Below are 22,930 nucleotides of genomic sequence, written 5' to 3'. Positions count from 1 at the left end.
AAGCAATTCTCCTGCCTCAACCTCCCAAGTACCTGGGGCTACAGGCGTGTGTCACCACACCTGGCTAATTTTTATATTTTTAGTAGAAACAGGGTTTTGCCATGTTGGCTAGGCTGGTCCCTAACTCCTGATCCCAAGTGATGGCCTCCCCCTTGGCCTCCCAAAGTGCTGGGATTATAGGTGTGAGCCACCGTGCCTGGCCTTGATGTTCCAAAGATTTTAAGAGTTGTATTCCAGGAAATGGATTGAAGATTAAACAAGTATTTTATAATATCATAGTGTATATATATGCTGATGCCTGTATCTGAGATTCTTCAACACATGGAATAACTACTTCAAATTTAAGGGCAAAAATCAGGAACAAAAAGATATATATGATCATTAATGTGCATTGTAGGACCTCTTGGTCTTTTGACTGGAGGTATTTTAGACAGATCATGAGAAGAATTCAATTAAGAATGTTAAAAGGGAAACGGTGATCTATTCTATGTTTGGTATCTTGGGTTTTCCCTGCTATGATTTTACTTATTTTGTGCCATTGTCCCAAATCAGGAAAAGAAAACACTTTTGGGATTAGAAATTGCTCTAATTATTCATTCAAAGGGTTAACTTTTTTGTTTTTTTGAAACAGTGTCTTGCTCTGTCGCGCAGACCGGAGTACAGTGGCAGGATCTCAGCTCACTGCACCTTGATCTCCCGGGTTCAAGAGATCCTCCTACCTCAGCCTCCTGAGTAGCTGGGACTACAGGCACATACCACCACACCCGGCTAATTTTTCCATTTTTAGTAGAGACAGGGTTTTGCTGTGTTGGCCAGTCTGGTCTCAAACTTCTGACCTCAAGTGATCTGCCTGCCCTAGCCTCCCAAAGTATTGAGAAATCTTCAAGTATTCCCCTGTTTGGAAGCTCTCCAAACCCAGTCACATCACAGGTGTGAGCCACCACACACAGCCCAAAGGCTTAACATTTTTAAAAATCAGCTTTTTAAAAATTACATATAGTTTGTTTTCTGGTTGTTTGATTTTTTTTTTCTGTTTGTTTCTCTCTAGGAAGCTATTTTGCCAGCCACTTTATTATGGGAGGAGAGAAGTTTGACTCAACTCATCCTGAAGGTTACCTGTTTGGAGAGAACAGTGATCTGAACTTTCTGGGGAACAGACCAGTTGTGGTATGGCTGTAATCAGTTTACTCCCTCTTGGAGCTTAAGTTGCCAGTTCAAAAAGTATAACAAAAAATAAGTTCGCAGTTGCTCATTCAGCAGTTTGTAGCTGAATGTGTTTGATCTGTGTTGAGAGAGAGGCACTAGAAGTCAAACTGCAGCCTCCTTGGTTGTACAGGGTCTCTCGGTGCTAGAGGAGTGGAGGAACTCCTGGAGTCTTGTGAGGGTGAGGATGAGTCTCACAAAATCAAGCTTTCTTGAGGATCCAGATCTCTGCCTAAATGCCACATCTTAAGGCAGCCCTTTTCCAAGGGCTTACCTTTTTTTCTTCTTCTTCATAGCACTTAACACCAAACTTTAACTGATTTGTCTTTCTCTACTTATTGTTTGCCTCCCCTTTAGAATGTAGGTTTCATAAGACAAGGACTGTTTTTACTGTATTATCCCAAACCTAGAACAAAACCTGATAAGGCCTTAATAAATGTTTGTTGAATGACTGAAAGTGTTTCTGTTGATGTATGAATTGATATGAGAATACATTTTTCTCACTTGTTCCTTCAGCTCATCCCATAAACTTCTATTAAGCACCTTCTTTGCACCCAGCAGGAGTCTTTGTAATAATAACTGCCAGGTGGCTATTGAGTGGCTCCTGTGTGTTAGGAAGGTCCTAGAGACTCCTGTTCCATATGAAGACCACTTGACGTAGAACTTATCACTCCATTTTATAAGTGAGAGAACTGAGGTGTTCCGAGAGATGAATAATGATAGTAGCCAGCATTTATGAAGTGCATTCTACGTTCTAAGCATTGTTTGAAGAGTTTTATAAACATTTTTCTCCAAGTCATGTAACTAGGTTTGCCTGTCACAGATCAATAATCTTTCCAGTGCTCCTCACTGCCTTGAAAATTCTGCTGTCCTCAAGAAACTCCCAGTTTGGTGGAGCAGACAAAACACAGAAACAGGAAATGTTTAAATAACAATAAAGATCAGAAGTGATTGGATTTGGTGGGAATCCAGAGTGGGAGAAGGCAATGGCAAGGGCAGGTTGCTTCAGTGTTAGGCTGAGAAGAGTGCAGGAAGTTGAGCTGGCCTTCAAAGAACGGTGGGTTGGATGAGGCCTTCCCAGGAGTGCAGCACCGAGAGCACAGGCCTCAGATCATTCAAGTTGTTGAACTAACAAACATTTACTGAGCAACTACTGTGTGTCAGGTGCCGAGTTAGGCACTGTGGATACAGAGCTGAAATGAGCATGGTTGGTTCTTGCCTGCAACAAGTAAGGAAACCAGTCTGGCCCAATTGGAAGGTAGGCCGGGTGTGGTGGTTCACTCCTGTAATCCCAGCACTTTGGGAGGCCCAAGGTTGGGAGTTCGACACCAGCCTGGCCCTAACCTCATCTCTGCTAAAAACAAAAATTAGCTGGTCGTGGTGGCACCTGCCTGTAATCCCAGCTACTCCAGAGGCTGAGGTGGGAAAATCGCTTAAAACCAGGAGATGGAGGTTGCAGTGAGCCAAGGTTTCCCTACTGCACTCCAGCCTAAGGGACAGAGTAAGACTCTGTTTCAAAAAAAAAAAAAATAGGAAAGTAGTTGGCAGCTCTCTTACCTTGATAGGTTTTTTTACTCTCTCCTGTAGACTATGAGGAATATTTAAGATTTTTAGATAGGTGAGTGACCTGGAGAAACTGCTTTTCTAGGAAGATTGATCTGATGATGGTCTTGTATCTTGAGCTTTAACATAAAAATAATTGTTTTGCTGGTTTTCATTGTTCTTTTCCTTTCTGTCTGGAGTGATTCCTCTGCTAATTTTTAGTCCAGTAGCACGCTTTTCAAAATACCAAATCTTGTCTGCTTCAAATTAAACTATGCCAACTAATACCTATCAAATGTCTACGCTTTGATTTTGTTACTACTGCCTTGATAATTAGAGTAGAGAGATATTTCTTTTTTTTCCAGTAGAGCTGATAAAAATATTTGCTCACTCACCAGGGAGTCAGCTTGTGCTTCGAAAGTAGCCATTTCTTCTATTAATAGCATGGACTTGATGTTTGCATCTGTTTCTGTCTTTTTTCCTTTCATCTGATGTAAAAATAGTTTGTATATTTTTAAAATTTTTTCAGCCTTTTCAATCCAAAAAGATGATATAAAAATAAGTAAATCAGGGATGTCCAATCTTTTGGGTTTCCTAGGCCACATTGGAAGGAGAATTGTCACATCGGGCCACACACAAAATACACTGGCAGTAACGATAGCTGATGAACTAAAAACAAAAACCAAAACAAAACAAAAACTCAAAAAAAATCTTATAATGTTTTAAGAAAGTTTATGAATTGTATTGGGGCACATTAAAAGCCATCTACCTTCAGGCTGCAGGTTGGACAAGCTTGTAGTAAATGTTACTTTAGGTTCAACTTGAAGGTTATGCTGGCTGGCAAACTTTTTCCAAGTTTGCCTGTAGCAACCTATGAATAACTGAACACTTTGTGAAATGCTAGGTAGCAGCCTTGACCTTAAAGTTGAGGCTTTTTTGTTTTGTTTTGTTTTGTTTTTTGACGGAGTCTCGCTCTGTTGCCCAGGCTGGAGTGCAATGGTGCAATCTCAGCTCACTGCAACCTTTGCCTCCCGGGTTAAAGCGATTCTTCTGCCTCAGCTTCCTGAGCAGCTGGGATTACAGGCACGCACCACCACAGCTGGCTAATTTTTTTTTTTTTTTTTTTTTTTAGACGGAGTTTTGCTCTTGTTATCCAGGCTGGAGTGCAATGGCGCGATCTTGGCTCACCGCAACCTCCGCCTCCTGGGTTCAGGCAATTCTCCTGCCTCAACCTCCTGAGTAGCTGGGATTACTGGCACGCGCCACCATGCCCAGTGAATTTTTTTTTTTAATATATTTTTAGTAGAGACGGGGTTTCACCGTGTTGACCAGGATGGTCTCGATTGCTTGACCTCATGATCCACCCGCCTCGGCCTCCCAAAGTGCTGGGATTACAGGCATGAGCCATCGCACCCGGCCTAATTTTTGTATTTTTAGTAGAGACGGGGTTTCACCATGTTGGCCAGGATGGTCTCCATCTCCTGACCTCATGATCCACCCACCTCAGCTTTCCAGAGTGCTGGGATTACAGGTGTGAGCCACTGTGCCTGGCCAAAGTTGAGGGTTTATTCCAAAGAAGATCAAGCTGGGCACAGTAGAGGCTGAAGCTGAAATGGGAGGATCACCTGAGCCCAGGAGAGTTCGAGTCCAGTTTGAGCAACATAGCAAGACTCCTCCATCTTAATCAATCAACAAATAAATGCCATTTTTTAAAAAAGGAACATCAACATTGGAGTTTTTGTTGTTGCTTTTATGTAGTAATCAAGTATACTTGATGTTGCACAGAGTAAATGAATTTTCTTTTTTTTTTTTTTTTTGGAGACAGAGTCTCACTGTGTCACCCAGGCTGGAGTACAGTGATGTGATCTCAGCTCACTGCAACCTCAGTCTGCCAGGCTCACATGATTCTCCTGCCTCAGCCTCCTGAGTAGCTGGGATTACAGGTGCCTGCCACCATGCCCAGCTATTTTAGTATTTTTTTAGTAGAGATGGAGTTTCACGTTACTTCTCGGCTTTTTGGCTAAGAGCAAGTGAGATGGTGTTTCACCATGTTGGCCAGACTGGTCTTGAACTCCTGATCTCAGGTGATCCACCCACCTTGGCCTCCCAAAGTGTTGGGATTACAGGTGTGAGCCACCATGCCTGGCGAATGTCTTAAAAAGACACAATTTTATGGTTTTATAAGGAGTAAAAAAAATTTTTTTTTTTTTGAGACGGAGTTTCGCTCTTGTTACCCAGGCTGGAGTGCAATGGCGCGATCTCGGCTTACCGCAACCTCCGCCTCCTGGGTTCAGGCAATTCTCCTGCCTCAGCCTCCTCAGTAGCTGGGATTACAGGCACGAGCCACTATGCCCAGCTAATTTTTTTTTGTATTTTTAGTAGAGACGGGGTTTCACCATGTTGACCAGGATGGTCTCGATCTCTCGACCTCGTGATCTACCCACCTCGGCCTCCCAAAGTGCTGGGATTACAGGCTTGAGCCACCACGCCTGGCAGGAGTAAAATTTTTTAAAATCTAAAAAAAAAATAAAAAAATAAAAGACACAGTTTTAAATTAGGAAAGCAAATCAGAGAACTTTATATAGCTACATAGAAATGTAGTATAGAGGATAAGTGCAGCATGTTTCTCTTTTCTTTTCCCCACAGGTCATTTGATAATAATAATGGCTAACATTTGAACATCTAATTTTTGCCAGGGCTGATCTAAGCTTTTCATCTGTGTTATCTCTTTTTGTTCTCACATCATAATGAGGAAGGTCTTCTTCCAACAGGTGAAGAACTTGAGGCACAGAGAGTTTAAATAAAGACTGCACAGCCTGTAAGGGATCAGGATTGGAACCTGGCAGTCTGGCTCCAGAGCCTGAGCCACTCTGCCATTTTTGCTAATCAGGTCAGGTGTACTGAGGAACTCTGTCCACATCCTGTTTGTGAGTCCACTGTGTCGATCTTCAAGTGCAATTTCTGAAATATTGATAGATATCTAAAAGTGGAATCAGGCCAGTGCAGTGGCTCATGCCTATAGTCCCGGCTGCTCAGGAGGCCAAGGCCAGTGGATCTCTTGAGCCTAGAAGTTGAAGACCAGCCTGGGCAACATAGCAAGACCCTCATCTCTACAAAATATAGATTTTAAAAAAATAGCCAGGCATGGTGGTGCATGCCTCTAGTTCCAGTTACTCAGGAGGCTGAGGTGGGAGGATCGTTTGAACCCAGGAGGCCAAGGCTTCAATAAGCTATGTTCACTGCAGCCTCAGCAACAGAGCAAGAACCTGTCTCAATAAATAAATAAAAGTAGAACGAGTGGCAGTGATATGATCTCCTGGAGTGCCTCGTCAGAGTTTGTATTCCATGTGTAATTCCATCTGCTGAGCTGACCTCTGGGTTTTGCCGTTACTGCACATCAGGCTTGTTTGGGGGAAGGCCCAGAGATTGAAGATTGACATGTAGCTTGAGTTCTAAACAGCTGACTTCCACTCTCTAGCAAAAGATCTTGGGTGTCAGCACCTGAGTCTTAGGTTACAGAGGAGTGAGAAAGAGAACAACCTCTTAAAGCCATCCAGCAGCAAGAGCGGCTCCTCTTTGCAGAGAGAATGAATGTGGGCAGTGAAATACACTAAAATTAATTGTTATATTAAGGTATAAATGCCATAGACTTCCTGGCTTCTGGAATTTCCTGTCATTTCTGAAAGAGCAGACTAAAAAGTGTATTATTTGAGCTTCACACCACAGATCTACCTCTTAGGATAATCCATCAAAGCCAATTTTTTTCCCCCTAGAGCTAGGGTCTCATTCTGTCACCCAGGCTAGAGGGCAGTGGCGTGATCATAGCCCACTGAAGTCTCAAACTCTTGGGTTCAAATGATCTGCTTGCCTCAGTCTCCTGAGTAGCTGGGACTGCAGGTGCATACTACTATACTGGGCCAATTAAAATTTTTTTTTGCAGAGACAGGGTCTTGGTTTGTTGCCCAGACTGATCTCAATTTCCTGGTGTCAAGCAGTCTCCCTGCCTCGGCATTCCAAAGTGTTGGGATTACAGGCGTGAGCCACCAAGCCCAGCCCAAAGCCAAATTTATTATCAAGTCTTAAGGGTCAGATTTAAAGAAACGTGTGTGTGTGTGTGTGTGTGTGTGTGTGTGTGTGTACAGAAAGATGGTGGAAGAGAGTTGGAATCTAGATTTCAAGTTTTATTTATATCTTAACATTAAACTCTTGGCAAATGTATCACTCAGGCACTCAAATTACCTACTTGTAACATGGAGACAGTTCTGACTTTAGAAGAATGTAATGCTTGGAAGATGTCTTGGAATTGCTGGACAAAAAGCAGCATGCAGCAATGTTAGCTATACTTGCTACCTTTCCAGTGGGTTATTTCTACAGCTGTTTATCATTCTAGGTGTAGAGGGATCTTCACTGGTTTGTTTGTTTGTATTTAAAATGGAGTTGTTGCCGAGGCTGGAGTGCAATGGCGAGATCTTGGCTTACTGCAACCTCAGCCTCCCGGGTTTAAGTGATTCTTCTTCCTCAGCCTCCCTAGTAGCTGGGATTATAGGTGCCTGCCATAACACCCAGCTATTTTTTTGTATTTTTAGCAGAGATGAGATTTCACCATGTTGGCCAGGCTTGTCTCGAACTCCTGACATCAGGCCATCCACCCACCTCAGCCTCCCAAAGTTCTGGGATTACAGGCAAGGGCCACCGCACCCAGCCTCTTCACTGGTTTTTAAGTACTATCTTAAATAGTAAACTAGGCTTCTGAAGGTCTTTCTGCTCTGGTTCCCTATCTAGAGGAACTAAGGTGTCTGTGAATCAGTTATAAAATGTTAAATAAAGGCCGTCTCTTCCCTTCCTATGTGGTGGAAGAGCTAGTGTTACTTTTATGCTCCTTTATTGAGTTGGATCTTATTTTGTTGAGATAATTACTGCCCAAACTCTAAGTTATTTAGAGGCTTAGTGAAATTAGGATTGTCAGAGTATCAAGTACTGCCTTGACTCCTTCCTACCTGCCCTTTTTTTCTTTTTGAGACAGGGTCTTGCCCTGTTACCCAAGCTAGGGTACAGTGGCATAGCTACAGCTCACTGCAGCCTGGAATTCCTAGGCTCACGTGATTCTTCCACCTCAGATTCTCCAGTAGCTGGGACTACAAGCATGCCCCACTATGCCTGGCTATTTTTTTATTTTTTATAGAGACAGTGTCTTACTGTATAGCCCAGGCTGGTCTCAAACTCCTTTGTTCAAGTAATCTGTCTGTCTTGGCCTCCCAGAGTACTGGGATTATACGTATGAGCCACTGTGCCCTGCCTCTACCTGCCTTTTGTAGACAGAAGTTCAAACCGTTCCTCTCATTTTATAAAGAAAGTAGTTGAGTTTTAGCCTTGCCACTAATAGTCCATTTCCTCTTGTGTGTTCTGTAACCGGGCCCCATTGATAACTTCTTCCTCATGCTGCCTGAAACCAGGGCTGCACAGCTGGCATTATTGTTTTCTCTTTTTTTTTTTTGAAATGAAGTCCACTCTGTCACCAGGTTGGAGTGCAGTGGCGCGATCTAAGCTCACTGCAACCTCTGCCTCTTGGGTTCAAGCGATTCTCCTACCTCAGCCTCCCGAGCAGCTGGGACTATAGCCCTGCACCACCACATCCAGCTAATTTTTGTATTTTTAGTAGAGACAGGGTTTCATCATGTTGACCAGGATGGTCTCGATCTGTTGACCTCATGATCCGTGTGCCTTGGCCTTCCAAAGTGTTGGGATTACAGGCATGAACCACCATGCCTGGCTGCTGGCATTATTTTAAAAACTAAAATGTGCCAGGCATGGTGGCTTTTACCTATTCCCAGCACTTTGGGAGGCTGAGGCAGAAGGATCACTTGAGGCCAGGAGTTTGAGACGAGACTGGGCAACATAGCAAAACACTGACTCTACAAAAAAAAAAAAAAAAAAAAAAGAAAAATTAGCTTGGGGTAGTGGTACACACCTGTATTCCTAGCTGCTTTGGTGGCTGAGGCTAGAGGACTGCTTGCACCCAAGAGGTCAAAGCTGCAGTGAGAGCCATGATTGTGCCACTGCACTCTAGCCTAAGTGACAGAGCAAGACCCTATCTCAAAAAAACAAAAAAAACAAACAAAAAAAAAAAAAAAAAGAAAGAAAGAGGCCAGGCGTGGTGGCTCATACCTGTAATTCCAGCACTTTGGAAGGCTGAGGCGGGCATATTACTTGAGGTCAGGAGTTCAAGAACAGCCTGGCCAACATAATGAAACCCTGTCTCTACTAAAAATACAAAAATTAGTCTATTACACGATGACGGGCACCTGTAATCCCAGCTACTCAGGAGGCTGGGGCAGGAAAATTACTTGAACCCAGGATGTGGAGGTTGCAGTGAGCCAAGATCATGACTGTACTCCAGCCTGGGTGATAGAGTGAGACTCGTCTCAAAGAAAAAGAAAAGAAAGAAAAGAAATAAGGTGCATACAGAGTGTACTTTTCGTCTTTTTTCTAGTACAGATATACCGAAAGTTGTACTCAAATTTAGTTTCTGTAGATTGAACCCTTTGATTACATGTGTCAGGAAGAACAAGTTATTCAAAGGAACTTAACTGTATATCCATTTATGATATAGAGATTTTTGCACATACAGAGCTTTGTGGCAAAAAAAGAGAACATTATTCTGTTAGTCCTAGTGCCATTCATTCATTCAACAAATATTTATGAGTCAGAAACTGTGCTGAGAACTAGGAATGCAGATATGAAAAGACATGACCTCTGACTTGAAGAGGCTTGCTGCAGAGTGCGGCAGCTGATGTGCCCACCCTGCGAGGGACTATGATAGGTTCTATGAGAGAGGACCTGAGTGCTCTGGAGCACAGAGCAGTGAGGATGCCCTACTATCCAGGGCAGGGGCTTCTCGGAGGTGACTCCTTTAGCCTGAAGGGATAAGCAGAATTTCCTAGGTAGGAGAGAAGAGGAGAGGTGTCTGAGGCAGGATTAATTAATAAGCAATACAAGGAAGCATGGAGATACTAAAGTGTGCTTTGGGTGCACAGAGAGGTGAGTAGTCGATAAGGATTGGACGGTGAGGGATGCCGGTTGCAACTGAGACTGCAAAGGCAAATTGGGTTCATATCTGAAGAGCCATGAGTATTAAGAAGTTTTCATATGCTGGGCATGGTGGCTTACACCTATAATCCCAGCACTTTGGGAGGCCAAGGCAGGCAGGTCACCTGAGGTCAGGAGTTCAAGACCAGCCTGGCCAACATGGTGAAACCCCATCTCTACAAAAACTAGCCTGGAGTGATGGCAGGTGCCTGTGCCTGTATTCCCAACTACTTGGGAGGCTGAGGCAGGAGAATTGCTTGAACCCAGGAGGTAGAGGTTGCAGTGAGCCGAGATCACACTATTGCACTCCAGCCTGGTTGACAGAGCGAGACTCTATCTCAAAAAAAGAAAAATAATAAGTTTTACCTCTTCTTTCTATGCAGTAGAGAAGGTGATAGTCATGAATGACTTTGCCACTGACTAACTTTGTCATGTTGGTTAAGGTACTAACCCATGAATGAACCTGAGTTTGCCCATCTGTAAAAATATCTACCTTTCAGGAACATTTTAAGGACTCAAAAAATGATGGTGGCTCACGCTTGTAGTCCCAGCACTTTGAGAGGCTGAGGCAGGTAGATTGTTTGAGGCCAGGAGTTTGAGACCAGCCTGGCCAACATGGTGAAACCCTGTCTTTACTACAAATACAAAAATTAGCTGGGCATGGTGGTGCATGCCTGTAATCCCAGCTACTTGGGAGGCTGAGGCACGAGAATTGCTTGAACCCAGGAGGTGGAGTTTGCAGCAAGCCGAGGTCATGCCACTGCACTCCATCCTGGGGAACAGGAAGAGACCATCTCTCTCTCTCTCTCTCTCTCTCTCTCTCTCTCTCTCTCTCTCTCAAAAAAAGATACTATTACAATCTAATTCATTTTAGAAAGTTAATTCTATAAATTAATTCACAGTGTAGGTAATGAATCCGAACCAAGAAACAAGAAGAGCAATTAGGAGGTAATTTATTTTACGAAAAAAGATATGGAATACCTGAACAGGATTAACAGCATTGCAAATAAACACGGTGCAGACTTTCTACCCTAGAACCATGGACCAATTTGTAACCTTGCAGAGAAGTCCTCAGGTCCGATGAGCATTGCTGTGACTTATTTGAAGATTCGATTGACCACATTTTGGTACTATGCCAAGGCTGAGCCGCTTCCTCCAACCCCTGCTGAGATCCCTAGAACTATTCAGAGCCTGAAAAAAATAGTAATTCTCTTAACATCTCACAGTTATGGAAGCTTTGCTAAATGGTGTGGTGGCCACTGAGGTGTGGATGTGATTTTAAGTCAAAGAGCTCATAGGCAAGTGTATCATCATTGCTGTAATCTTTGAAGACCAATCCTTAACATCTGATTACATTTTATTTATGACTTGTATGTTCTTGGACCATGTGTGATCAGACTAAAATAAGATGTATCTAAAAAACAATAAAATAAAATAAATACAGTGCAGATTAGAGAACTGCAGGCAGTGTGAGTTGAGGCAAAGGATACTCTAAAGGGCAGCCTCTGTGAGAGGCCACCACTTACCCCAGATGCTGTGCACATGTTCTGTTTGGAGATTTGTTTGTGCCCTGGACTTGGAGTAACTAGTAGGTCACAGAACAAGAACCCTGGCACTTACTGTTCCACAGGGTGGGAATGGGTGTCTTTCTCCTGCACGTGTGTGCGTGTGTGTGTGTGTGTGTGAGAGAGAGAGAGAGATTGAGAGAGAAACTGAGATTGGGTTATTTCCCTTTTGCATGCTATCTTCTTTCCATCTTCCTTCCTTCCAATTGTACTACAATTGTTTTTGGCCTTTAGCTTGGCAATATTGATTAATTTTTTAGCTGTGCATACCCTTTGGCCCACCTGTTTCACTTCTCTGAATCTCTCCTACAGAAATATTTTGAAGCATATGAAATGATTCTTATTTACAGTGTATATTGTAGCATTGCTTGGAGTAGTACAAAATTAGAAAATACCTAATGTCCATTATAGTGGAATGGTTAAATAAATTATAGTGTGCCTATGCCATGAACTGTTATTCAGCCAAAAATGAGGTTGATCTGTGTCCACTGAGATGACTGACAGTATGTCCACAAGCACATCACTCACGGAATAAAGCAAGTTGCAGTATATAATGTAGAGTCTGATTTCATTTCAGGTAAAAATAACCATGTAGGTACATGTGTGCATTTATGTACATATATTTATAGCTACATAAAAATATACAATTGCAATACATTTTGAACTCTTGGGATATATCAAGAAAGGAAGGTGTTTACTTCTTCATATTCTTTTTTAAAAAATTTCTTTCTTTTTTTTTTTTTTTTTTAAGAAAGAGGCTTGTTCTGTCACTCAGGCTAGAGTGCAGTTGTGCAATCATAGCTCACTGTAAACTGAAACGTTTGGGCTGAAGCAGTCCTCCCGCCTCTGCCTTCCTAGTAGCTGGGACTATAGATATGTGACAACACGCAAAGCTAATTTAAAAATTTTTCTTTCTTTCTTTCTTTTTTTTTTTTTTAATTTGTAGAGACCAGGGTCTCACTGTGTTGCTAGGGCTGGTCTTGAATTCCTGGGCTCAAACAGTCTTCTTGCCTCAACCTCCCAAAGTGCTGGGATTACAGGTATGAGCCACTGTGCCTGACCCTTCATATTCTTCTATATTGTTTGAATTTTCTTCAGTGAACATGTTTTCATTTTTAAATTAAAAGTATTTTAGGCCGGGCGCGGTGGCTCACGCCTGTAATCCCAGCACTTTGGGAGGCCGAGGCGGGTGAATCACAAGGTCAAGAGATCGAGACCATCCTGGTCAACATGGTGAAACCACGTCTCTACTAAAAATACAAAAATCAGCTGGGCATGGTGGCGCACGCCTGTAGTCCCAGCTACTCAGGAGGCTGAGGCAGGAGAATTGCTTGAACCCAGGAGGCGGAGGTTGCGGTGAGCCGAGATTGCGCCATTGCACTCCAGCCTGAGTAACAAGAGCGAAACTCCGTCTCAAAAAAAAAAAAAAAAAAAAAAAAAAAAAGTATTTTATTCTGTATGAAAGTCTTAACTGCAGTGGTAAAAAAAAAAAATAAAAAATTTAAAAAAAAAAGAAAGTAAAATATTTTAATTTTCTTTAAAAATAGAGAAGTTGGCCGGGTGTGGTGGCTCAAGCCTGTAATCCCAGCACTTTGGGAGGCCGAGGCGGGTGGATCACGAGGTCAAGAGATCGAGACCATCCTGGTCAACATGGTGAAACCCCGTCTCTACTAAAAATACAAAAAATTAGCTGGGCATGGTGGCACGTGCCTGTAATCCCAGCTACTCAGGAGGCTGAGGCAGGAGAATTGCCTGAACCCAGGAGGCGGAGGTTGCAGTGAACCGAGATTGTGCCATTGCACTCCAGCCTGGGCAACAAGAGCGAAACTCCGTCTCAAAAAAAAAAATAGAGAAGTACATACTTCTGAGTGGAGGAAGGAAATAGGCTTAGAAGAATATATAGAAGTAAGAAAATTAAGGAAGTTCAGGAAATAATGGTTTTAATTTTTTAGTTAACTACAGGAAAGGTAGAGTCTGCTTGGTGGGGTTGGGATATGTGCCAGGAAGTGTCTGGGGACTTGCGGAGAAAGATGGAAAACCAGAGTAAGCATGGAGAAGAGCAGAACCAGGGAGCTCGGCTCTCCTGGTGCCAATGTGCAGTGATTCGCCTTTAGAGACATTTGATTCAAAATGGTATGAGATTCAGTATGAATGTGGCCTGCTTTTCAGCAACCTGACAATAAATGAACTAGGGGATGAATATTCATACTTTTAAAATGGCTTATGGCTTTAAAGAGTTTCACTTAAGGCATTCTTACACTCTCCCAACTTCCAGGCTCTTCCCAGGGGTGACCACTCTGCTCATCGCACATTGTTGTACAGTCTCCAGAACGCCTTTCATCTCTCAAAACTGGAACTCTGTCCCCACTGGGCATTGCCACCTCCCCATTTCCCTCTCCCACCAGCCCCTGGCGGCCACCATTCTGTTTCCTGTCTCTATGAGTTTGTCTACTCTAGGTACCTCCTATGAGTTGAATCATAGAATATTTGTTCTTTTTTGACTGGCTTACTTCACTTAGCATGTCCTTGACTCATCTATGTTGTAACATGTGTCAGAATTTCCTTTTTAAGGCTGAATAATACTTCATTATATAGATACGCCATGTATCTATTCATCCACCAGTAGACAGGCACTTGGGATGCTCCTGCCTTCTGGCTATTGCGAATAAAGCTGCTGTGAACAGGGGTGTGATGTGCAGTGTTTAAGGCATACATGCATACCAGTATTGGGCTAGGGAACAAATGCCTGATTTTAGGAGATTATGTAGGCTTGTTGTTGGTTCAGTTTTGAAATTTAACTTGTTTTTATGTTCTTACAAAAAAAACCACTTTATTCCATTTATATTACTTTTTATCCTTAATAAAGATGAGGAAATTATTTCAAATGCCTCCTTCTAGGGAAAGTAGCACCAAGTCACTTAATGAATGGATACTGAATACAAAAACAAAGACTATTTTGCTGTGTGTACGTAACATCACAGTCATATTTCCAAATGCCAAGAAAGTATAACCAGATTGTAGATTTTATTCAAGAGTTAGTTTAAACTCTCTTATGATTCCAGAGACAGCATGAAAAAACTGGTTATTTTTACAGAGAAGAGTATAGCTTTGGGGTTTTTTTTAGGTATATTAGAGCATAAAATGTGAGGCCTACCAGTATGTATAAAGTTCACTCTATCTTTGGAAAATAAGTCGCATAAGAAAGAGAGCTTTGGAAAGCTATTAATAGGTCCAAGCATTTGCTCCATGGCCCTATAAAGGGGATTTTTATGGTGCTTCTGTTCCAGTTTTCTGCCCTGAGACCTTTGTTTTAGGAAGGTGGATTTCTATGGTAAATGGATCATCAGAGCGACAGGGATCCCAGTAGTAGCATGAACAGGTGGCAGTGGGATGGAGGCCAGTAAGCTGTGTCACCAAGTGCAGTCACACTTGACACTATCACCAGTGATAAGAAGGGGTACTTCCAGAGAAGTCGAATTAGTGTTTGTACTTATTAGTATTGATATGGCTGTTCCTGACAGCTGTTTTTTGTTTTTGTTTTTTAACTTTCTTTTTTGAATACAAAAACAGCTGCTTTTGGCTGGGCACAGTGGCTCGCATCTGTAATCCCAGCACTTTGTGAGGCCAAGTTAGGAGGATCACTTGAACCCAGGAGTTCAAGACCAGCCTAGACAACATAGTGAGACCCTCTCTACAAAATATACAGGAAATTAGCTGCGTATGATGGAACATGCTATAGTCAGTCCCAGCTACATATATATATGTGTGTATATGTTTATTTATTATTATTTTTTTAGATGAAATCTCACTCTGTCACCCAGACTATAATGCAATGGTGTAGTTGTGGCCCACTGTAACCTTTGCCTTCTGGGTTCAAGTGATTCTCCTGCCTCAGCCTCCTGAGTAGCTGGAACTACAAGCATGCGCCACCACGCCTGGCTAATATTTTGTATTTTTAGTAGAGACAGGGTTTCACCATGTTGGCCAGGCTGGTCTTGAGCTATTGATGTCAAGGGATCCTCCTGCCTCTGCCTCCCAAAGTGCTGGGATTACCGGAGTGAGCCACCATGCCTGGCCTATATATATATATTTTAAAAACAGCTGCTTTTGATTTACTTTCCAGTGTTATTTTTTTTTGCTTTTTTATTGTTAATATATGCATATAGACCATATATCTATAGTTTAAAGAATTATGAAGCAAATGCCCTCATAACTACCACCCAGATGAAGTAATAGAACATGGCCAACACCTTCACTTAGCTGTCCTCTGTGCATCTGACCCTAATCTCTTCTGTACTGCTTTTTTTTTTTTTTTTTTTTTGAGATGGAGTTTCACTCTTGTTACCCAGGCTGGAGTGCAATGGCACGATCTTGGCTCACTGCAACCTCCGCCTCCTGGGTTCAAGCAATTCTCCTGCCTCAGCCTCCTGAGTAGCTGGGATTACAGGCACACACCACCATGCCCAGCTAATTTTTTGTATTTTAGTAGAGACGGGGTTTCACCATGTTGACCAGGATGGTCTCGATCTCTTGACCTCGTGATCCACCCGCCTTGGCCTCCCAAAGTGCTGGGATTACAGGCTTGAGCCACCGCGCCCGGCCTTGTACTGCTTTTTCTTTAAAAATGGCTTCCTTGAGATATAATTCTCCGTGTAGGTTTGATTCTTTCTTTAGCTAAAGATACTGCCTTGGCTGAGGTTAGTGAAGTAGCATGTTATATCTACTGCAGTACTTTGAGATGTAAGTTGGTGATCATGGTTTTGTCTGTCTGGCATGTAGATTTCAGGGTAAAGTTTTGTGGATTAAAGCTATAGAAAGGGGTTACAGCCAGGCCTGGTGGTGTTGACCTTTAGTCCCAGCTACTCAGGTTGCTGAGGCAAGAGGACCACTTGAGCCTAGGAGTGGGAGGCTGCAGTGAGCTATGATTGCACCTGTGAATAAGCCATTGCACTCCATTCTGGACAACATAGCAAGATCCTGTCTCAAATTGGATTGCAATGTAACCTGAACTTACGAGAGGAGGAAAAAAATTCTCTGGAGAAGAAACTTTGCTGAAAATAAATGAAGAACAGGATGTGAGTTTTTAGTAGGTGTAAACCTAGCAGATTACCTTTTCTAGATAAGAATTTCAAAACCAATTTAGAATATAAGTGCACTGGGAGAAGGAGGAAGAGAAAGTAGAGAAAGGAATAGTTTCCTCTTTGTTCATGTTTTAATCTGGTCTCTGTACTAGTTGAGAAGATAGTTTTCTTTAATAATCATTACAGGTTGCCAGCTTTGATCTTCTTTCCCCTTTCTGTTATACAGATCATTGACTGACTGGCTCACTCCTTCATTCCCTCAATCATTTACATTCTGTTGAATACCCATTGTCCTCTAGGCTGATGTTAGATACTAGAGGTACTGATAAAATGCAATTCCCGCCTGAAGGAGTTGTATTGCTAGGAAACAGGCATATGTTGGAGGAGGGTCCATGGGCAGAGGCCTCTAACCAGCAAGGGGTCCATGCACCGCAGATGGTTCAGCAAAGCAGGCATAGCATCCAGAGGGTGGGAGGAAACTCCACAAGAGATACAGCTTGAGAAGCCAGCAGGCCTGGAAAGGGGTCTCTATGCCTTCCTGTGCTCTTCGGACTTTTGTCCTGTTAGTGTGGGGAACAACTAATGGGCTTTAAACTGAGGCTCACAGAAGATACATTTTGAAAGATCACTCAGATGAAGTGTAGAAGGTAGATTAGAGTCATGAGATGGATGCAGGGCAAACAGTTGTCCAAATGAAATTTGATGGAGGTCTGACCTCAGGCTGCAGTAAGAATGAAGAGGACACTGATACATATGGCAGAACCTATACCAGTAACCAGTGTGGGGAAGAATCTAGGGTGTGGTAATTAGAGTATATTCAGGCCCCTCCCGAAGGACACAGCCAGCTAGTGGATTTTCCCACTTTATGTGGCAGACCCATCCTCGTGGAGTAGGCAGTAAGCCTTTTGAACTTTTCCTTTTAAGACTTCTGTGGCAGTTCTGGAATCATTTAGTGTGGTCCATCACTTCCGAGCTCCCAACAACCCCCAGCACATATTGATCCAGGCCTCTTGCCAAGGTGTTTATTCTGTGTCGTAAGAGAATGTCCCCATATCAACAGGCTCTCCCTCATCTAACTTTCTATTCCAACACCCTCAGGAACCCCTCCCATGCATCCTCCAGGTCCTGCTAGTGCCTTTGTGGCCGGGTCTCAAGCACCTCTATCATGATAAACCTCCTCCTCTCTTTGCAGGTCCAACAGTCCCCAGTTGAGTGATACTCAGATAATGGCCCTAATTATAGTTGGGTGGCCAGGAGGGAAGGCGAGGGCAGGTTATCTGTAGAGCAAGCATTGTCGTGTAAGGTACTCCCTTCATTTGAGAACTCTGTGTAATCATGGGAGGTGGAGGAGCAGGTTTCTCCCATCTTGCAGGGAGAGGGAGTGGGCTATTTGCAAGCCTAGAGAATCTGAGGTTCATGTTCCTCAAGTAAATATATACAGACTCAAGTCTTAGAGTTGAGTAGTATACCCATCTCAAGTCTTAGAGTTCACTCCTTCCCTACCGGGACCTGAATCTGGCACAGTCGACTAGTATAGGCTGAGTTCATCCTTCTTTTTGGTTCTGCTGCTCTTAAAATGAGGTCTTGTGCCTGCAGGAGATGATTGTCTTTAAATGCTGCCAAAGTATCCTGGCATGGTGGCACATCTGTAATCCCAGCACTCGGAAGGCTGGGGTGGGAGGATGGCTTCAGACAGGAGTTTGAGGCTGCAGTGAACTATGTTCACACCACTGCACTCCAAGCCTGGGTGTCCTATCGAGACCCTGTTTCAAATAAATTAATAAATAAAAATTGCCAAAGGAAGCTTACTGTTATGGCTGGCTTTATTTGTTTATTTTTAGTTTTTCTTATAAAGATGGGATCTCACTGTGTTGCCCAGGGTAGTCTTGAACTCCTGGCCTGAAGTGATCTTCCCTCCTCAGCCTTCCAAATTTCTGGGATTACAGACATGAGCCACCACATCCAGCCTCATAGTTGGCTTTACATTTTTGATTGCTACACCTGAAACTCATTTTCCCTTTTCAATGAACGAGTCCTCTTAATAACACTCACCTAATTTCACAGTCCTTACTGTACCTGTTTCTCCCATACCTCCTGTACCAAAGACATCAAACCAGCCTGGATGTTATACAGCCCCGTGTCTCCTATTCCCCTTCACTGCAGGAGAATGTTGACAGCATGCTGGGGACATTCCATGTTCCACCCACCTCAGTGATGGGTCCTCATTGCCATCTGGCTGGTGGATGATCCACCCCCAAAATTCCATCCATAGACAACTTCTGATAACAACCAGTTTAGGCTGGGTTCTCTGGGAACAAAGCCTGAGATGGAGATCTTTCTGAAAGCTATTTATTGAGGGAATGCTCTCGAGACGAGGAAGACAGATGGGGCAGTAGAGCAAAGCCAAACATGAGTGCGGTCTTGGCTGAGACCCAGTTTGGCCTTGTCCCACGGGAAGGCTTTGGAGGACAGCTTGTGCCACAGAGCTGCCTCCTCTCAAGGTAAAGAGGCCGGCTTTTTGTACAGCCCTGTCAATCAGTCACTGGCTGTTAGTGGCTGCCCCGGAGTGAGATAGGGATTCAGAAAGACTCTTGGATCAGGTGGCTCTGGTTCCCAGTTCTTGGAGAAGGAGTAGCTATGGCTATTTGTAGCCCACAGTCTCCACAGCAGGGGTACAGAGACCTGAGGAGGGCATCGCGGAAGGTTGGGACGCCAGCACGACTATACTCCTGTACATACTTCAGTCTTTACTTTTTAATTTAATGGTGTATCATATTGGAGATCATTCTAGATCCATTTACCTAGGGGTGACTTGTCCTCTTTAAAAATACTGACAGACTGGGCATGGTGGCTCATGCCTGTAATCCCAGCACTTTGGCAGTCTGAGGCGGGCGGATCACGAGGTCAGGAGTTTGGGACCAGCCTGACCAACATGATGAAACCCCCTCTCTACTACAGATACAAAAATTAGCTGGATGTGGTGGTGCATGCTTGCAATCCCAGCTACTCAGGAGGCTGAGGCAGGAGATTCACTTGAATCTGGGAGGCGGAGGTTGCAGTGAGCCAAGACCGTGCCACTGCACTCCAGCTTGGGTGACAGAGGGAAACTCCATCTCGAAAAAAAAAAAACTTATTGACGTATGTTATACACATAGAAAGATGACAAGTCATCCATGCACAGCTGATTTTCACAAAGTTAGCCCTCCGCTGTGATCAGCATTCAGATCAAGAAATAGCACAGAAGCTCCCCTTCTGCCTCTTTCCCATCATTACCTCTAGCCTAAGGTAACTGTAACCCTGACTTCTATCCTGGTTTGAACTTTATATAAGTGGAACTGTGTACAGTGTGCTCTTTCATGTCTGGCTCCTTTCACTCAGCATCTTTGTGACATTTATTTATCTCATGGTAGCTTAGTCCAGGAGGGTCCTTGGCTTTGCTCAGGAAAGAATTTAAGAGCCAGTGGTGGAAGAGAACTGGCTTATTGAGGTGGCAGTGTTACAGCTCCTTTACTGCTCCTGCAGAGCAGGGCCACCCAAAGGCAGTGTGTTGTGAGTAGCAGCTCAGAGCAAGTTTGCAATCATATTTATACTCACTTTTAATTACATGCAAATTAGGGGGCAAATTACCTAGAAATTGCTAGAAGAAGGATGGTACCCTCCGGGTCATTGGATTGTTGCCATGGAAAGGGGTGGTAACTTCCAGGTGTTGCCATGGCAACAGTAAATTGACATGGCACACTGATAGGCTATCTTAGGGAAAGCTACTTCTGCCCAGTCCCTGTTTTAGCTTGTCCTCAGTTTAGTCAGATGTCCGAGCCCCACACTTCCAGAGTTGAATCTCACTTCCTGAGTCAAGTCCTGCATCCTACCTCAATGGTGAACAGCAATGAGAAGGAACAAACTACTCCTGCATATGGCTCATTTCCATTGCTGTATGGTGTTTTATTGTGTAAATACACCACAATTGATCCACTCTATTGTTTGCAAGCATTGAGCTTTTTGCGCATTTTGGGTATTGCACATAGTGCTACTATGAATGTTCTATTATTACATGCATTTTGTTGAGCACGTGTGTGCATACCTGTTATGGCTATAGCTAGGAGGATTGCTGAGTCACAGAATATGCTGTAGTAGATACTGCTAACCACTTTTTCAAAGTGATTGTATCCATTTTTTTCCCCACTAGCAGTGTTTAGAATTCCCAGCACCTAGTATTTTCCATCTTTTTAATCTTAGCCAGTATGGTAGGTTTGTAGAATTAATTTTCATTTTCCTGAGAACTGATGCGGTTGGAGAGGCAGGTGTTCTCCTGGTTACATAGAGTCTGGAAAAAGATCTAGGAGTTTAAATGCTTTTCATGCCAACTTTTCTAGTCTCCTTTTTCCAGGGTTGCTATACCCCACTTTTAGGAGGACCCATACCTCCATTTCCTAAGCCTTTATGGAGTTCTATGGCATCAATATGTTTCTGCCATTTGGGATTTCAGCCTTTTCTGTTCTCTTAAATCAGTTTCCACTTCTCAGTGTGTGTTTCAGCTTCCAAGTTTTTATTCTTAATATCCTCTCCCATTCCCTCTGCTCTTGTGATTTTATACTTTTTTCTCTTTCTTTTTAAATCTCTTTACTGTCATTTCAGTAACAATTCAGAAGAAAGCAGAGGTATCCAAACTGGTAGTAAACCTAATGATGTCTAGTACTATATCATACAATCATGGAAGAGGACATAGGCCATTTCTATAGGAATACTTTTAAATGAGTTATTTGTCTTTGGATTTAAACTGTCCACTTCACAGCCCACTAAGAAGTGTCCTGCTTTTGGGAGTCTTTCAGTAGAGCCTGCCGAGTGATCTCAGGCTGTAGTGAATTGGCCACCCCTCCCACCATCAGACCCCGGCTTCACCATTTCTAACGAACTTGAAAGTCTCCCATGGTGGCTGAGTGCATGGTGTTCTATGCTAAGCAAATGAGGCCTTTGGCTATTTTACTTAAGCATTGTAAAGAGTGTTGTGTCATTCTGGAAAGAGCAAATCGATAGGGGTGGGAAACAGATCTATGGTTGCCAGGAACTGGGGTGCATGGAGGAGTTGACTAGAAAGGGGCACAAGGGGATGTAGAAGTAATGGAAATGTTCTTTAGTATTTTGTTTGTGATGGTTACGCAGTTGTGTGCATTTGTCAAATTCACAGAACCATGTACTAAAAGGCTGAATTTTACTGCATATAAATTATACCTTGATAAACAAAAAAAGAGAATGTGCCTTGGAAAGAAGTGATGAATAGAAATCCAATTGCCTTCTCTGTGGCCTGGTTCCCATGTAGTCCAGGGAGTCCCTGTTTTGTGGACGTGCACCATGGAGAGAGGTGGTCGCTGTATTTCCTGAGGCTGTCTGTGGATGTGGCGGTGGGAAGGGTGGCAGGGCAGCATTGCTCCTGCATCAGCAGCCCTCAGCCAGTCCCTAATCTCACATCTGAAATGTGGGTGCGGCAGCCTCATTGCAGGATGCGGGACAGCTTGCCCAGGAGCTGTGGCTCAGACCCGGCTTTGTTTTATCTCTCAGCTCCTGATTGTTTCAGATCATGCTTCAGAAGTCATGTTTGTTAGTTAGACAACCAGGGTCACAACAGACAAAAAGAACTTGCTTAACTCTCACATTACCTTAAACTGTCTTCCATTTCCCTTGTGATCATGAACCGAGAATCTTAGAGAGCCTTTCAGTCACTGTGGTAGAAACTTGTATGTGTCCATGGGTGGGAGGTGGCGGGGGTAGCTGTTTCCAAGAGGTTAAATTCCAGTAGAATATGGGGCAGATCTAAAATAATTATTTTGGGACACAACAAAGTGAGATATATCCTAATTGTATTTACTTCAAGTGCTTTGAGATTTATAAATAAGAGATACTTATCTAATTGCTTATAATTCATTTGTGCATTTTTTTTCCAAGCCTTGAAAATAGCATTACAAGTCCTTTAAAGAAGATGCTATGTAGCATCCTACTTGGGAAGGATTAAAAAAAAAAAAAAGAAGAAGAAGAAGAAGAAGATGCTATCACTAATGCTAGTTACCAAGGATCACTAACGAGAATGTGTATTTTCATAGCATTGTATTGTTTTCAAAACATTTTTATTTGATCTTAATGACCCTATGAGATAGACAGAGGCTGTAAATCTCATTTTACAGATAAGGACATTGATGATCAGAGATGTTAAGTTATTCGCCCAAAGTCTTGTGTATCAAGTGAGAGAAGTCTGAGGGCTGTGGCTCGTGCCTGTCATCCCATCACGTTGGGAAGCCAAGGCGGGAGGATCACTTGAGCTCTGGAGTTTGAGACCAGCCTGGGAAACAGAGCAAGATCCTTTCTCTACAAAAAGTCAAACATTTACCAGGTGTGGTGGCACATGCCTGCTACTCATGTGGATGAAGGGGGAGAATCACTCGAGCCTGAGAGGTTGAGACT

At 43.2% G+C, this 22,930-nt stretch overlaps 1 protein-coding gene across 5 annotated transcripts in view; it reads left to right on the top strand.

Annotated features, from left to right (window-relative positions):
- Nucleotides 1-22,930, top strand: part of RNF157 (ring finger protein 157) — a 93,254-nt gene that overhangs the window by 17,405 nt on the left and 52,919 nt on the right. For all 5 annotated transcript variants that reach the window (XM_010342395.3, XM_010342396.3, XM_010342397.3 and 2 more), the window contains exon 2: nt 1,049-1,167. In XM_010342395.3, coding sequence (XP_010340697.1) covers nt 1,049-1,167 — 119 coding nt within the window. The remainder of the gene's footprint in view (nt 1-1,048; nt 1,168-22,930) is intronic.

Source organism: Saimiri boliviensis, chromosome 17 (assembly GCF_048565385.1).
Source record: "Saimiri boliviensis isolate mSaiBol1 chromosome 17, mSaiBol1.pri, whole genome shotgun sequence".
In the NCBI taxonomy this organism is placed as follows: Eukaryota; Metazoa; Chordata; class Mammalia; order Primates; family Cebidae; genus Saimiri; species Saimiri boliviensis.
The sequence above is the reverse complement of the archived record's forward strand: the minus strand, read 5'-3'. Positions and strand labels throughout refer to the sequence as shown.